At 34.9% G+C, this 18,357-nt stretch overlaps 1 protein-coding gene across 3 annotated transcripts in view; it reads left to right on the top strand.

Moving 5' to 3' along the window:
• Window positions 1–18,357, top strand: part of LOC148952925 (uncharacterized) — a 74,577-nt gene that overhangs the window by 35,442 nt on the left and 20,778 nt on the right. For all 3 annotated transcript variants that reach the window (XM_089088174.1, XM_089088173.1, XM_089088175.1), the window contains exons 3-6: window positions 5,713–6,288; window positions 9,902–10,456; window positions 15,760–15,897; window positions 17,620–17,805. In XM_089088174.1, coding sequence (XP_088944300.1) covers window positions 5,713–6,288; window positions 9,902–10,456; window positions 15,760–15,897; window positions 17,620–17,805 — 1,455 coding nt within the window. The remainder of the gene's footprint in view (window positions 1–5,712; window positions 6,289–9,901; window positions 10,457–15,759; window positions 15,898–17,619; window positions 17,806–18,357) is intronic.

Here is an 18,357-nt window from a genome sequence, read left to right as displayed (position 1 = left end):
GTTTCAGTCTTCGACTCAAATAGAAGTGCCTAGAAGCCATAGAATTTTTTAATAACAAGGTAACACGATTAGTTAGAAATTATGTCGGAGTTAAAAAAAAGGCAAAACTATATGAATCTTGAACAGTCTTGGAAAGTATAAACAAAATCAAATTGAATATTAGATATATAATGATATTAATTGTTGAAAGATCCATCAGTTCAAGATTTTTTTTTCACTGTAATTTTTATTTTCATTTTCAATGCTGTAAGAACTGGAATATAATAAATTTGTAATATACGAGTAATTCGTTTTAGTGAAGCACCAATGACGCAGAAGGCTTTAGGTTCTTACAGTTAAAGAAGGGGGCAGTATCCAAATTTTGCTTGTCGTGAAACTATATTTGTCTTGACCAATCTTGAAAAGAACTAAGAAATTAAACTGAATATTCGATGCATAATGATATTAATTGCTAAAAGCTCATCAGTTCAAAATTTTACTCTAATTATTTTTATTTATTTTCGATATTAAGTACAAAAGAAAACATTTGTAATATAATTCGTTTTCAGTAAAGCGCCAATGATAGATAGATAGATAGATTTATTTTCCATATACCAGTAAAATAATTACATAACAATCTACAAATCCCCACAAAGGCTCCATGTCCTGTAGGAGGGGTATTATGAAAATATCAAATAAACATTAAACATTTAAACGCTTAAGATTTAAACAATATAAACATAACATTAATATTTAAACATATAAACATAAGCATTTGAACTTTTAACATGTAAAGCATTTGCTTAATAATAAAAAAAAAGAAAAAAAAAGGAGAGTTCACTAAATAAGCTTTATCAAACTACAGTGAATCACAACATCTATAAAAAAAAGGAGAGTTCACTAAATAAGCTTTATCAAACTACAGTGAATCACAACATCTATATAAAAAAAATAGAAAAAAAAGAAATAAAAAAAAAGAATTAAATGAAAAAAACTATTGGCAGCAGGCAAAAGTAAAGAAAAATTAATCACATGAAAGCAAATATTTTTTTACTAGTCTTTTGAAGGTGCCAAACGAGTGGCATTCTCGAGCCGAATCGGGGAGGTTGTTCCATGTCAAATGACACGCAACAAGAGGATTAAAATCAGATCTTATTGTTGGTGTATGCGGAATTTGGATATTTAGAGAACTACAGAGTTGATAATTTGACCGATCAGATACAAAAGAAGACGTAAATCTAAGGGACCTAAGAATATCACCATTGAGCTGAAGAACAGCAAAAGACGAACAGTAAAAAATATAAAGTTTTTCAATATCAAGTAACAGTTTAGTTGCCGAACGATTTACATCCTGGATAAGATTTATAGCTTCATCTTAAGTATTCGAAAGTGGTTTGAGAAAAGAAGGGAAAGTAGACATCCATATGACTGGACAATAAGAAACATAAGAATGAATTTAGCTATGAAATAGACTTACTTGACTTAAGGCTCCTGCCGAGGGTTCGGCGTAGAGAGCGATGAGACTAGGCGCCTCCAGGTTGACCTATCGCTTGCCAGGATCGCAGCTTCTTCCACCGGGATTTGGGCTTTGGTGAGGAATTCATCGGCTTTGTCTTTCCACCTAGTGTGTGGGCGTGCTCTGGGTCGCTTCCATCTGTGTAAGAGGGGGTCGAAGTCTAATGCGACCCGTGCTGGGGCGTCGCGTGGCATGCGAAAGAGGTGGCCGTACCACCGAACAGTACGCTGGGCAAGCTGCGTTGAGAAAGGAGTTTGATCCGTACGTGATAGGAGAGTCTGGTTGCTAACGAGGTCAGTCCAGTGAAGTCTTTCGATTCTTCGGAGATGTTTCGTCTGAGCGACATCGACGGCGCTGAGGATAGATTTGGCAGCTGGTCACGTCTCCGCTCTATACAGCAGGACGGTGCTGACTGACGCATTGTAGATGCGCATTTTGGTAAATCGGCTTATGTTTGGCTTTCGCCAGATGCTGCTAAGCCTCCCAACAAGTGCTGAAGCCTTGGCAATTCGAGATGTTCTATTAGAAAGGGCACTATCCCTCGGAATTTCCAATCGAATGAGCCTTTTTTGAAGTTTCTACGACACCGCCTTCTATAAAAACCTTATATGCCCCCAGGGCATAGCTTAAAACCCTTGCCCTAAGGGTTGTGGGGGATTTTCCTCCTCAAAACCATATTTTCTATCTGGAAATCAACTATGCTGAGCATAATGGCTATCTCAAAATTTTGATTGGATGTGTTTGGGGGAATGATGGATGTGGGGGGGGGGGGGGCTAGTTGCCCTCCAATCACTTTTGACTATAAAAAAGGGCACTAGCCCTTTGAATTTCCAATTGAGTATGCCTTTTTTGAAGTTTTTACGACAAAGCCTTCTATAAAAACCTTATATGCCCCCAGGGCATAATTTAAAACTCTTGCCCTGAGGGTTGTGGGGAGTGTCCTCCTCAAAAAAATATTTTCTATCTGGAAAACAACTACACTGAACAAAATGGCTATCTCAAAAGTTTGATTGGATGTGTTTGGGGAAATGATGGGCGTTGGGGGGGGGGCTAGTTGCCCTCCCATCACTTTCGACTATTAAAAAGGGCACTAGCCCTTTAATTTCCAATCGAATGAGCCTGTTTTGAAGTTTTTACGACAACGCCTTCTATAAAAACCTTATATGCCCCCAGGGCATAACTTAAAACCCTTGCCCTGAGGGTTGTGGGGGAGTGTCCTCCTCAAAAATATATTTTCAATCTGAAAATCAACTAAGCTGAACAAAAATGGCTATCTCAAAATTTTTATTGGATGTGTTTGGGGGAATGATGGGCGTTGGGGGGGGGAGGGCTAGTAGCCGTCCAATCACTTTTGACTATTAAAAAGGGAACTATCCATTTGAATTTCCAGTCGACTGAGCCTTTTTTTACGTTTCTATGACGACGCCTTCTATAAAAACCTTAGATGCCCCCAGGGCATAACTTAAAACCCGTGCCCGGAGGATTGTGGGGGATTATCCTCCTCAAAAACATATTTTCTATCTGAAAATCAACTACACTGAACAAAAGGGCTATCTAAAAATTTTGATTGGATATGTTTTGGGGAATGATGGGCGTGGGGGGCTAGTTGCCCTCCAATTACTTTCGACTATTAAAAAGAGTACTATCCCCTTGAATTTCTAATCGAATGAGCTATTTTTGAAGTTTCTACGACAACGCCTTCTATAAAAACCTTCTATGCCCCCAGGGCATATTTTAAAACCCTTGCCCTGAAGGTTCTGGGGGAGTGTCCTCCTCAAAACATATTTTCTGTCTGGAAATCAACTATGCTGAACAAAATGGCTACCTGAAAATTTTGATTGGATGTGTTTGGGGAAATGATGGCCTTGGGGGGGGGGGGCCAAGTTGCACTCCAATCACTTTGGACTATTTAAAAGGGCACTATCCCTTTAATTTCCAATCGAATGAGCCTGTTTTGAAGTTTCTACAACAATGCCTTCTATAAAAACCTTATATGCCCCCAGGGCATAACTTAAAACCCTTGCCCTGAGGGTTGTGGGGGAGTGTCCTCCTCAAAAATATATTTTCTATCTTGAAATCAATTATGCTGAACAAAATGGCTATCTGAAAATTTTGATTGGATGTATTTGGGGAAATGATGGGCGTGCGGGGGGGGGGGGGGAGGGGGCTAGTTAAACTCCAAAAACTTTCGACTATTAAAAAGGGCACAAACCATTTAATTTCCAATCGAATGAGCATGTATTGAAGTTTTTCGGACAACGCCTTCTATAAAAACCTTATATGCCCCTAGGGTATAAATTAAAACCCTTGCCCTGAGGCTTGTGGGGGAGTATCCTCCTCAAAAATATATTTTCTATCTGGAAATCAACTATGCTGAACAAAATGGCTATCTCAAAATTTTGGTTGGATGTGTTCGGGGGAATGATGGGCATGGGGGGGGGCTGGTTGCCCTCCAATCACTTTCGACTATTAAAAAGGGCACTATCCCTTTAATTTCCAATCGAATGAGCCTGTTTTGAAGTTTCTACGACAACACCTTCTATAAAAACCTTATATGCCCCCAAGGCATAACTTAAAACCCTTGCCCTGAGGGTTGTGGGGGAGTGACCTCCTCAAAAATATTTATTCTATCGGGAAATCAACTATGCTGAACAAAATGGCTATCTGAAAATTTTGATTAGATGTGTTTGGGGAAATGATGGGGGTGGGGGGAGGGGGGCTAGTTACACTCCATGCACTTTCGACTATCAAAAAGGGCACTAGCTCTTTAATATCCAATCGAATGAGCCTGTTTTGAAGTTTCTACGACAACGCCTTCTATAAAAACCTTATATGCCCACTTGGCATAACTTAAAACCCTTGCCCTGAGGGTTGTGAGGGAGTGTCCTCCTCAAAAATATATTTTCTATCTGGAAATCACCTATCCTGACACAAAATTGCTATCTCAAAATTTTGATTGGATGTGTTTTGGGGAATGGTGGGCGTGGGGGGTGCTAGTTGCCCTCCAATCATTTTCGACTAATAAAAAGGGCACTAGAACTCTCGATTTCCAATCGAATGATCCCCCTTTGAAGTTTCTAAGACAACCCCTTCCTTATGAAGTGCCTCTGGGGAAAATAAATAAATAAATAGTAAAACATTGGAGCCTTATGGCCTTTTCTATAGGCAACGCTATAGCGTTGTCTCTGATTTCTGTTCGTTTTGGGTTTCATTTATTTATCGATGCTGATTTGTGGTAGTTTCACGCTTGGTAGATTATTTTATTTTCCTCATTTTTGGTTTAATTGAGTTCCTTACTATCCTACTACATTCTGTTTCTACATTAACCTACTACATATGCTAATTGTGTTATATCCTATATATAGAATGCATAAGTATATCCGATGCATTCTATTTTCTTGGCTTTGTGTTAGGTTCAAAGTTTTAGATCTGGTGCTACAATCAACATCAATGTTATCCTTATACAGACTATCATGTTCCATTTTTGTTTTAAATATTCTGCAGACCTTCTAACATCATTATTTAATAGATTTTTTCCAGTATTTGAAAAATTCACAGTTGAACAGACAATAACTTCATCAGAAATTTTTAGTACCAACAATAAGGTAGAATTTCCCCTGTAGAATTTCATGTGATAAGGCAGCGAACCTTCGTCAACGGCAGCAGTGATCACGTGGTTCTCGTGGCTCTTTCAGGTTTTAAGTAAAATGATGACTGAAAGATAATTACCAATAGCTCTTTATATTAGCTTGTTTTTACTGTTTATGTTTTCGAAACATTTTAGTATAGTATCTTAAATTCATAATTCAAAAGTTATTTAGAAAATAAGTAACAAGTTAGTTGTTACTAAGTGACTGTTTAAAGCATAAATTTTATATCAAAGGAAACTGCAATGTAGCCTATATTGATCCCACTATTATTACGGGTCCAAATATGCACCAATGAACGAGCAAATTATTCAAGTATTTTAATATTTTTATTTCTTTAACTAAATTCTATTAAAGTTTTCTTTATGAGTTTTGCTTTTTTAGCTTTGTCATTTTAAGAACTTAAAACTTTCTTTTTATAAATAAGCAAACTTATGTTCTTTCAATATGGATATTATAGCTGCCAATATATGAAGGTTTTAATGAAAGAGCCAAGTTGTGAAGCTATCAATGTCAGAAATCTCGCATTACTCGTTTTCTTTTCTTTTTTCATGCATTCTTTAATTTCAGATAGAGAAGCCTCATCTAGCTCAGATATTGAACCAGTTTTGACTGCAAATTCTACCTCACCATCCTCCCACAAACCTGTTCTTGTATCGATCCCTCCTGTTCAGTTTGAAGCTGTGAAAACGGAAACCTATAATCCTTGTGTATCTACCAATGGTTTACACGAAGAAAATTATAGAGACAAAGCTTCTACCATATTTGATTGTGACATATGTAAAGAACCTCACAATTCTTCAGTTGTGCTTGAGCTCCATAAAAAAACATTTTGCGGGAAACATTTGCCACTTTACTGTGACAAGTGTTACTACAGTTTTAAGGACTTTATTGATTATGTTCTCCATTATTTGGAGCATGAAGGAGGCAAGGAAAACACATGCCTGATTTGTCTGTGCAAGAACATTATTAATATAAAGGAGCATGTTATTTCGACTGGTCATCTTTCATTTTACTCCTCTGCTGATTTGAAGGAAAACGAAAAGCGTAACTCTATCCCTGGAAAATATCAACTGAGATCAAAGTCTCTCCAGGTTTGCGGCTCAGGCTCTTCTAAACGGAATTTGAAAGCAGAAGTCAAGAAAGGTATATTTATTGTTTTTTTTTTAATTCTGAATAAGAGAGGTGTACTTTTTAGTTTTTTATTCTTTTTTTGTAGTTACTTTATAATCAAATTTCCAATTTCCCTCTCTGGATAATTCAAAAGAACACTAACAAATTGCATTTCTATTTTATGATTTACTTGCAGGGTTCTTGCAGTAAATCAATATAAATAACCAGACTTTTGTTTCCCCATGTGCATATTGTGCATATTTCTCATTCATGCATTGTGCATATTTCTCCCTAAACTACAGAAATCAGTTGCAACTGATGTAAAAGATTAAATGGTGGAATATTATCAATTGTCACATCAAAGCTAGTAGTAAAATCCATATGCACCAATTCAATATGCACCATATTTGTGCATATTGTGCATATTTCTCCCTAAACTACAGAAATCAGTTGTAACTGATGTAAAAGATTGAATGGTGGAAAATTATCAATTGTCAAATCAAAGCCAGTAGCAAAATCAAACCTGAAATTTATATTTTTTTTTGTGTGATGTTCTATTGAAAATGGTTTGAATCAGAACCAATTTGAACCTGTTATAATAACAAATTCCATATATGCCAGGAACTAACCTTAATGTTGACAGTTTCCTGGTTATAAGATTTGAAAAGAATCTATTTCACATTTTTTTTATTCGAATAATATGTAGGTATTATCTAAAATAATTTTAGGTCATACAAGAGTTTATTCATCATATGAAAAAGAAAACTGACAGAAAAGCCATATGTTTTCTGTATATATATATATATATATATTTACAAACAAAGCCTAAATATATTAAAATAACAATAATAGATAGACGAGTCTTTCCTTGTTCTGTTGACCTTCATCCCCTAGACTATTGGGTCTGGGGTTTTATTAGACTATTGGGCTCGTGTTCGTCATCACAACTAACCTGGCCATCTGTTTTCTGTGTGTTGTTTGACTAACATGGAGTGTCTTAATTACCACAAGAAGATTTTGCTGAGAGGGTTGGAAATAAGAGGAGAAATCTAAATTGTATATAAAGGAAAACAGAGGAATCTCTCAACTAGTATTGTGATATGATCATAAATCTCATTTGCTAGTACTTCATAAATACATGATTGTTCGATTTTTCATTCTCTGACTAGACCTTTATTTAGGAAAATCTAACTTTAGAGTGGATATGCTGTTGAAATTTTGTCTTTAAAAATTGAACTATGAACATAAAAGTAATTGCAAGTATATATATATATTGAACAAAGGACTAAATGATAAAAAGATCTCTTGAACTCAAGGAAGAAAGGGGGCTCCCTTGTAACTGAGGGCTCCAGAGGACTTCCACCGATAAATATTGAGCTAAAGTGCATTTTCTGCATCCTGACCCATCATGCCCAGCTCCCATCTCAGTTGGGGCTGTGTGCACCAATGCTGATATTAGTAATTAACATGATTTGTTAAGTCTTGGAATTTGTCTGATTTTGATGCTCCCCTGCTTTTTCTATCTTAATATCTAGCTTTCTCTATTGTAATTTTGTTATTGTGGTATTTGCCAAGTCTGTCTTTATCTACATATTGCTGCTGTTTTATGCGTATTTACACCTTTTTTATGCACAAATTTTCCTACAAAGTTTGCAGTTTGGCTGTTTTTCGCGCACCACATGAAAATTAAAAAAAAAACTTTTATGATGGAGTTTTAAACTAAATGCTATGTGTCAAACACAAAGGGGAAAACTCAAGGAGGGAGGGGTATTATTAAGGGGAGGGTGGCAAAGCCAGTCCCAAAATATAAAAATTGAGCATATCTTCTACAGAGTTGCAAGTAGGGATACTATAGAAACTAAAAAAGATATGTTTTTTTAGACCAAATTCTATTTGATCCCCAAGTAGAATTCAAGCAATGGACTCCTAAACCCCTTTATAAAAATTAGACTTTGAGCCATTGTAAAGTAGATTTCGACCCATTCCTATTTCCATTGCTAAGTCTTCATTTTATTTTAATTTTCCCTTAACTTTCTGTACAGCCTGCCAAGCAATTTTTTCCTTTTCCTTCGGGCTTTGTTACAACAAAACTTGTGGGATATTTTTGTACATTGATGCGAAAAATTGGTAGTGAAATTGAATTTTGAGAAGAAAGTATGTGTTTTAAACTTTGATGTTTGATTATTTCTAGAGGGTTGAGCAAACTTACTTTAAATTCTTCTTTAACTCATCCCGCTAAATGGAATTAGGGAATAACATTTATTAAAAAATGCACATGTTACCAGTATGCTACAAGTGGTTGTAGCTTTTGGGGTATCAGTAGAATGTTTGCTGATGTCATCTGCTTTGATATACTGACAAATTAGATAGCTACGTTGCTCATATGGAAGTTATAAGTTTTGAAAAGTTCCATTGCATAAGCTCGACATAGTACTTTTTCATTTTTAGCTGACTGTCCTATGACGCCAACAAATTTGTCCACAAAGTTAATAAACAGGTTTCCTCATATGACTTGTCTACTTTTTCAAAAACAAAAGTAGTTGAACTATATTTAACTTTTCCATGACAGTCAGTTCAGTTTAACCATTAATCCAGAATGTTTTTATCAGTAACCATAATTAATTTACATAAAACCAAGAATAATGTTTTGAGTTTCAGATAGATTTATAAAAAAAAGAAAAAAAATAGAAGATGATACTCTGTATTAAAGTAAATTATTCAAGTTAGCTTATTTGTAACTCTACGTTGTTCAAATCATTTGCGTCAAAAATTGGCCATAGAGTTGTAATCTGTGAAACTCTTTTGCAAGCACGGCCGTCCCCAAGGAGGGGGGGGGTCAGGGGGTTTGAACCCCCCGAAATGTTTGTTTGACTCGTAACAACGTAACAAAAATGGATATAAACATTTTTTTTGTGTGTTTTTTTAGTTTTTTTTGTGTAACCCCCGAAAAAAACCTGGGTACGGCCTCGTTTGCAAGTGGGACACATTCTGCAGTATGCACTTTGTGAAACACTTTTATTGACTCTGGGGAAGCCCTGCGGTGGTCAAACAGTGTTTGTTTAAAACAAAACTATGCCTTTAGCCGCCGAGAGTAAGAATATCACTTTACATAAAAAATATCAGCGAAATAAAATGGTTTTAACTATAGAGACATTCTGAAAAAGCGCTTGTACTGTATGCTTTCATGATTAAGTTTTGAATGTGTTTGTTCTGGTGCTTTGATTTGGCTTAGAATCATGAAGAGATGTTTTATGTTCTCCATTTTATTTTATAGACATTTAAACTATTATTCTAAATATCAGAGAGTGAACATTTTTTGCATTAATAAATATAAAATCAGAATGGTTCTCCGATATGTTAATAAAATCAGTGCCACTTTATGAACTAAGTTCTAACTTCAATTAAAGGAATTATAATTCAGACTCCGTTGATAATTTAGGACTTCAGTTGTTGTTGTTGATGTTAGTGCTTCTATGCTATCTTGTTTTTGCACACGTGACGGAACTCAGGCTAAAATCTCACGATCCACTTATGCCTTAGTGGGGATTCAAAGGAAGAAAACTTTTCTAGCTTATTTATACTTCAGTCTCGGAGTATCAATTTTTTACCTCATATATCTGGCACAGTAATTTTTTTCCTCTTCTAGGTCCTGCTCGCAAAGTTCGTTCTCGAAGCAAAATTAATGAATATATTAGGTATAAGTGTGCCAATTTACCAGGTAGATCAGAAACTGTCTGGCTTAGTTGTCCATTGAACAAAACCAAACAACCTCAAAAAATTTCTTTAAGACACAAACTTACAGTTAAAAAACTAACGAAACAGATTATTGAAGAAACTTGTGTTGGCAAGTGGCGATGTGAAGTTTGTGGAAAGATTGAAAATTCTCATTATTTGTTGGAGCTGCATAGATCTACAGACTGTGAGACAGTTTTGTCGTTTAACTGCCAAAAATGTCATATACAAATTAAGAACTACCATGAATATGTTGCCCATTATATAGAACATGAAGCTGGTAAAGAAAAGAAATGCCCTATTTGTCTACAAAAAAATATTCGCAATATGAATAAGCATCTAATTGTAAAGGGTCACTTAGTGAAAAACATGACTGAAGCTGAACATCATGGTAACTTATCGAAGACGGAGGATGGACCCTCTACTTCCGAGATTTTCCAAAAAATTTCCAGCAGTGAACATTGCCAAGGTATTTATTCATTAGTTTAAAATATAGTATGCTATGGCTCCTAGTGCTTCAGATTGTATATTGATATCGATTTTTTTTTAAATGGTCTTTTAAGTGAAAAGAGCTGATGAAAGTAATAAGTAAAATAAAAGTTCACATTCTTGCACACCCCAAAGGGGTTGCATACCCCAAAGGGGTTGCGAAGGACTATGGAAAGAAGTAAAATTGGGGATTCTTTACACCTGGCATTGCTTGTCACTTTGTTAGTCGGGTCCTTTAGGGTAATGAAAAGACAAAAAATGCAGTTTTTTTGTAAAAAGTAATTCCATACTAAATTTTTTGGTTTTTTAATTAAAAAAGGCACTATAAATTTTAATTCCGTTCAAATGAGCCCTCTCACGGAATTCTAGAACCAATGGCTTGATACGATCACCCCTGGGAAAAAAAAGGCAAACAAACAAATAAACACGCATCTGTGATATTTCTTCTGGCAAAAAATACAAAATTCCACATTTTTGCAGATAGGTGTTTGAAACCTCTACTGTATGGTTCTCTGATACGCTGCATCTGATGGTGTGATTTTTATAAAGGTTCTATGACTTTTAGGGGGTGTTTCCCCCTTTTTTTTGAAAATAAGGCAAATTTTCTAAGGCTCGTAACTTTTGATGGGTAAGGTTAAACTTGGTGAAACTTATATATTTAAAATCAGCATAAAAATCTGATTCTTTTGATATATCTAATTTTGTTTATCAGAGTTTCGGTTACTATTGAGCCGGGTCGCTCTTACTATACAGTTCGTTACCACGAACTGTTTGACAAGTTTATCGCGTTGTGTATCCCAGCTGTGTCCTTGTATCCGCAAGCCCTGCTTGAACCACCAAATTGGACTGGAAAAAAGTAATAAACTCAGTTTTTTGTGGCTCGTGCACAAAATTCTGACTTCTCTTCTCTGAGGGGATCTTCCCCCAAAATTTGGGGAACTTCTCTGAGGGGGGCCTGAATTGAAAATAAGGTATTACGCATCTTTAGGCAACTGCTTTACGGGGAATGAGGTGATTTAGACTATTTTCGAGAAAAGGCACTTCCTTTTCTACGTGCAGGCATGTGTTTTTTTTTATAGCTATTTTATTATTTGAAGTATTAACAATGACACATATTCTCATATTTGTAGAGAGCAATATTGGAAGGCTCTTCCTAAGCGTTGATCAGAAGCCCCCTCCTTCTTATCAGGAATTCGCATATAAGCTCCTTCTCAGTAATATTCAAAAGATCAACTGCTGTGACTAAATCTTAGGAGGTACGAGTAGTGCGGCTTCATAGGAGAGAGGCTGCGTTACGTTAAATTTTGCAGACCAACCAGATAACAAATCTTTTATGAAAAACTGCATTTTCCATTTTGTAAAGTAAGAAGAGGAACTTGTAAGCGTATAAAAAGCCGAACGGGATAGAAAAAAAAGACTGAATCAGTCAATACAGCTTGCTCTTTTTGAGTGGGTTGCATACTGATCTAACTTTCAAACCGAGTTTTGAACCTATATAAGACTTATTTTTACCTCTCTTCTCCTTTGCTTTCTAAACGTAATTTGTTTGTAAAGTGACCTGGAAAATCCAATTCATATAAGTAGATAAATTTGTGTTTTAACTTAGGGATTAAGTATGTTGAGATCTCAGAGGTATAGAGTGCTTGGAGGTATGCTACATACTTGAAGGTATGGTGCTGAATTGGCTATCCATTCCTCGTGAATGAACTGGAAGCAGAAGACCAAAGAATTTTCAAGGTAGACTGGTCATATTAAAAAATACACTTGCGCCTTGCAGAAATGCCATGACCAACAAAGTTTTAAAAACTTCAATTTTAAAATTGGTTTTTACTTTTATTTTAGTTTGGGCGAATGCAAGACAGTCAGCCGTAATGTTTAATAGGCTCAGCCGCTGTTTTTAAGAGACGGGGCATTTGGCTGTGTCTGAAGTTAGGTTTATTAAGCTAGAGCTGAGATAGTCCACAATTTGTGCCTTTTATGCGTTTTTTTTTATTTTATCTTTTGTTCCCAGGGGTGATCGCATCGAATCATTTGTCCCATGAGATTGGGTCGGGAGAAGGGGAACGGAAATCAAAAGTTCTAGTGCCCTTTTAAGTGACCAAAAAGATTGTAGGACAACTAGCCCCCCTCTTGCGCCCCTTGTCCCCAAAGAGATCAGATCAAAAATTTAGATAACCATTCGATTCAGCATAGTCGAAAATTCCAATAAATATGCTTTTGGGGATGACAAGACCACATAGCCCCTGCGAAACTGGCTGTAAGTTACAAAAATTGGCCTTTTTTTCACATAAAGTATTTGTTTTTTGGAATGTGTTACATAAAATTTGAGGGGAATTTTCTTCGGGGGATGGGGGATTTTCCATGTGGATAAAATTTTTGGAAGAAATTTTACGGTAGAGGGATTTTCTGGTGTGATTTTAAAACGGTCAGAAATTAAATAAAAATAGCAAGTTTTTTCAACTGAAATTATGGAGTACCATTAAAACTTTGAACTAACAGATATTGTTACGTATATGATGGGGACTACTCTTTTCTTAACTCTCGGTCTTTACGCTAAAGCTTGAATTTTTGTCACAATTCTCGAAGAAAGACTGCTCAAACTCAAGGATCGTTGATTTTGAATGAGAATTGTTTTTAAAGAGCTTTGAGACTTTAGCATAAAGAGCGAGGGGTGAGGAAGGGGTACTCGTTCTCATATACGGAATAATTTGTGTTTGTTTTAAGTTTTAATCTTGCTCCTTCTTTTCAGTCGAAAAAACATGTTTTTGTTTTATTTAATTGGAAGTTGGACCTTCTTATGTCAAAAATTTTAATAGTATCTTGGATGCCCACAAGATCTTCATTTTTACTAACACATGCTCCAAAGGAACCTAAAGTACATTTTTCGGTTTTTCATTCTGGTGTAAAATTTTTGTTTATTTTTGTTGTGCAATATAACATTTTTGAACAGTCAAACTGTCCTAAGTATAAGGTGGCTTTCGTCCAGCTTAACACACTGCTTCTGACACTACAGTTTAATCTGTGCTTTAAAGGTAACAATTTACACGTTTAAACATGTTTTGTTTGTTATGATGCTTCAACAATGAATATTCTTGTTCAATGAATTTTCTTTAGAATGTAAATTTTTATGTAAAACTAAAGATTTCAAAATATTCAGTTCAAGTTTTAGAAAGACTGCATTCTAATAAGCTTTCAGCGGATGCAAAGTCAAACGTTAGGACAAACAGTTGGGTTACGTAGGCGGGGGGGTTCTTTCCTACTTAAGACTACTTAATTCCTGTTCGCTCTTGGTTCCCTTCTGAAAAGAAATAGTTTTAATGACTTCTCTTTGCTTTATACAAACATCCTGAAAAAGTTTATTTGTCAACAAGTTTTCGGTGGAAGGGGAGGGTGGGGGTTTTGACTGCCAAAAAAGCATTTTCAGATGACATTTTTATTTGATTAAGGGGATGAGAATTCTGGGAATGTGAACCTATTCTTTTATGTTAAGTCAAAATCGTTTTTCTCACTATAAAAGAAGATATGGCACCTCTTCAGCGTCTACATTGAACGATTAATTCCAAAGTATTCATTCAAGCGAGAGGAGGGTATGGTGTGAATCCCCCTTATATTTATTTGAAGGAATTAAAGTATAAACATCCTCCAGAACCATTGCTGGAGCAAACGGCGTCGAATTGACGTTTCCGTTGCTGGGTGTATTTTACAGGGACAGGTGGCAAGCTTGTCGCCCAACCTTGCTTCTGTGGGGGATCAAGCCTTGGGTCGATCTCCGTACTGTCAAGCAGAGCATCAATCCACTGTGCCACATCAATGCTGAAGGAATTACGTTCATATTAACATGGAGGTCTATAAATGCACCTTCTGAACTTTCCGCCATTCATTAGCCTCTAGAATAATTTATGGACCCCAACCTCCTATGCTTGTTAAGAAACACGCTATAATGTATGTGAATGAACTTTCAAATGTACGAACCACTGAGTCGAATAAGGCTTGCGAACAGGGGCTATCTTTCTTTAACCGCAAATGTCTAAAGTTGTATTCGCCACCGCACGGCAATTATGTCATCGGAAATTTGAGAATTTTAGGCGTACGTTTTTAGCACCTAGAAACTAGTCACATTTTAAAACTACTGTTTGATACTTTTTTCCTTTTTTGGCCAAAATTATCGTCCGTATAGAATGGTCGTGAACGACAATTTCTTATGACACAATGTTTATTTTCTCTATAGATTGAGTGAAGAGTTTTAAATATATAAATTATATATTTAGAATTAAACATTTCTGCTCAAAGAAGCCTGCCCCGTATAATCTATGACCAATACTTTGATATGATGACCCCTGAGCAAAAAAGACACTTCCTTGACTATCCTACCCTGAAAAAAAAAAATCATTTTTGTCACTAGGGGGAAGAAACCCGCCCTTATTGGTTTTGAGTTTTCCTTAATTTTACAGTGTAATTTTATCAATATAAAGCTAATAACATTAATTTAAGCTTAATATTTTTCACACTTTGGGCACCAAAATAAAAAGTTGATTCTTTTGATTCATAATTATTTTCAATTCTCCACTTTTCGAGTTTCTGAAGGGTCACCTCTTTTTAGTTACTGTTCGTTACCACGAAGGATGTGAATAAATAATAGTGGTGTTTTTTTTGCGTGGTTGGTTCCGTGGTTTAATCGTGTTTTGCCATTTTTGCGTTTTCGACAAAACACGTAACAGCATGTTTCAACAAAACTTCGTTTTTTTGCGAAACACGAAACATCATGTTGCCTGTTCGACTGTCTGTTTCCTCAAACTTGGAACTTGGTCTTTGTGCGTGTTGCGTGTTCGATTGGTCCCTATCCAGATAGAAAAAAGTTATCTGTAGATGACAAAAGAAAGGATAAGATGGAAGGGAAGAAAATGGACATAGATCCTGCTGAATATGTGTTTTTGAATAGAGGCCAAGATGAAACATAATTGTACAAGAAAACAGGCAAGTAAAAAGCTCAGAATTTTTCCACATGTTTCCGCAGTTTTGAATATTTTGCCACTTTTCCTAAAATGCGTTTTTAGACGTTCAACCAGGAACATGGACAGAGAACACGAAAGCGACAAAAACTGCGTTTTTGGGCTAGAACATGAAACTTGGAACATGAACCATGAAACACGGAACTTCGAAAAAAAACGCAGCTAATATCAGCATCTACTTTGCCTCTATCTTCTTCTAAACATTATGTTTTTTCTTATAACGTTTCTTTTTATTTTAGTTCTTGAAATATCCAATATTTCGTTTTTATTCTAGAAAGGGAAAGAAAGCTGCCAATTCAAACTACGAATTTAGAAGATATTGGGGCTTTAACTAATCCATTACCTATTTGTCAGTTACTCGAAAAATCGGATATCGAATTTGACTTTCCAATGTCACCAACTTGCAGCGAAAGTATGTTTCTTTTTTTTTCCTTTCTTGTTTATAATTTTCCACTCTGGGCTTAAATGTTAAGTAGATACGTGTTTCTTTGCCTTTGCCACTTGTCTAAGGTTAATTTTGAGTATTAAGTTAAGCTGTCTGGTAAAAGCGTTATAAAAATATCGAATAGAGAAGAATTTAAATCAAAATACCGAATAGAATAATCTATTAGCAGGTTTCCAATAATTCTTAAAATAGAATAAATAAAAAAATATTCTTATTTATTGTTCTCCTTTTGTAGCTTACAATAGCCCAAAAGGAAAATAAAGGCCATTTTCATGCTTCTCACATTACTTTAATAATCTCCTTTTCTTTAATTAAAACAAACTAAGGAAAAAAGTGTGTTTGAAACATTGTTAAAATTTTTATAAAGTTGTCATAATTTATATTCATTTTTGGATTTTGCACAGTTCATTTAGAATTCAATAAACTGGTTTTATTGTTCACAGGTTTTATTGTTTTTTATAATATTTGTAAATAAATGATGTTCACAATAATTCAAACAGTTCATTTTTAATCTTTGATGTTTTATATACACTAGTCTTACCAGTCGCTGAAATCTTTCAGTTTCAGAAAAGACAAAACTTAACTCCAAAACTGACAATGACCAGTGATTGGCTTAGATATGACAATAAAATTCTTTTCTAAATATTTTCTATATTATTCTGTAATTTCTATAATCTTTTTAACTATAATGACCGACAAAAAAGTGAATAACCTCTATAATAATTTCTTTAGATTCAACGTTGGTTAATTCCCTACAACTTATAGATTCTTGACTAAGACTTAACGTTAATTAGTCATATTTAAACATTAATAAATACAAAATTTCTGTTTTCGTCTAATCTAGAATTATTGATCTTAGATTATAGGGATGCTATCGGAGAATGTTAAACTATCGATAGTTACACATGCTTTTTGGTAAGTTACATGAGAGTTACACGTGATATTTGGGTGTAATAGTGTATTACAGTATGTTTCAAGGGGCACTTTGTCAGTGTGAAAAATTATCTAGATACTTTGGAAAAAAAAATTGAAAATTTTATTCTCTTCAAGGGTTTTACGGACCTTATATTATACACCTGTTCACCCTTTATTGTTGCAGTCTTTGAATTGTTGCGTTCCCTACGATAACGCAACCAATAGAAATATATAAGGGTGATACAGTTCGTCTTCATTACTAATAAGTAAAAAAAAACTCCAAAACACCAGAGTATGTTCGAGATGACTGTTAAAATATATTAATTAACCTCTACTGGGCCAAAGGATTGTATCCTTTTCGTGTACCAGTATATTTATGGTTAGAATTTCGTCTGTTTTTTGTTGTTGTTTTTTTTTTCAATTGGTTTATTACAAGGTTTTATTCCCATCCTATTGACCCACAGGATAATTTTAGTTTTTGTGTACCTGTAGCGGGGTTGAATTATTATGGCTTTTATATTGTGTATAGAGGAAGTATCGAATGCATTTGATAATAATCATAAGATACTACCTATCAGAACCCTCCCCCCCTCTCCTCCCTCCCTATAATTTTTACCTGGTTTTGCGTTTTTTCAAATTTTAGATATATGTTTTAATCAACTAGAGGACTCTTGATAGAAAACTATGACATGTATGCCTTCATTTTCAGTACAATCAAACGTACCGTAGCAATATACTTTAATTACACCCTGTACTTATTGTATATTATTTTAGAGATGGAATTCGAAGATCTAATAGAGAAACTAGACACTGAATCTGAACATATTGAAGATCTGGGATTGTCACACGAAACTCGCAGTGCCGCGATTCATCCTAAATTAGATTTAAAAATTGAGTCTGATGTCAAGTTTGAAAAACCTATGGTGGATACCGAACAATCTATGAAAACCGGACCTAAAGGTGTTGGTAAATTCTTTTTTCTAAGTTCCCTTTGCTGATATATTGTTGCTAAGTGTTCAAATTGGTTCAGAATGTCAAAACAGATTTTCCTGAATGTCAACCTGATTTAGTTAAACTTTTGCCACTTTTTTTTTACTCTAATGTCAATCCTATAGTCAATTGATTATAATATTAACTATAATACTCGTAGATAGACTTCAATGTTAATGTCCTTGAATGTTTTCTGACTTTGCTGTTACTGATGATATTGTCTAAAAAATTAAATAAGAAAAACAAATTTTGACTATAGAAAATTTACAATTTTTAATTTTAAGCATTCAATTTGACCTTATTTATAAATGTCATAAAACTAATAAAAAATAAATTTATGCTGAACCGAAATAATTATCTAGTTAATTTATTTAAACATGTTGACCGCTTATAGACATAAACAAACTCAAATTCTCTACAATACTCTACAATGCTCGACCAAATGATCAATGCATTGTAGATTAGCTCCAGCAGTGCATCCTTTTTCTATGTTCACCATATTTTTGTTTATTTCTAATAATT

The sequence above is a fragment of the Artemia sp. Qi Xiang Cuo genome, chromosome 4 (assembly GCF_049724085.1).
Source record: "Artemia sp. Qi Xiang Cuo chromosome 4, ASM4972408v1, whole genome shotgun sequence".
Lineage (NCBI taxonomy): Eukaryota > Metazoa > Arthropoda > Branchiopoda > Anostraca > Artemiidae > Artemia > Artemia sp. Qi Xiang Cuo.
Note: the sequence above shows the minus strand (reverse complement) of the source record. Positions and strands in the feature narration are given on the sequence as shown.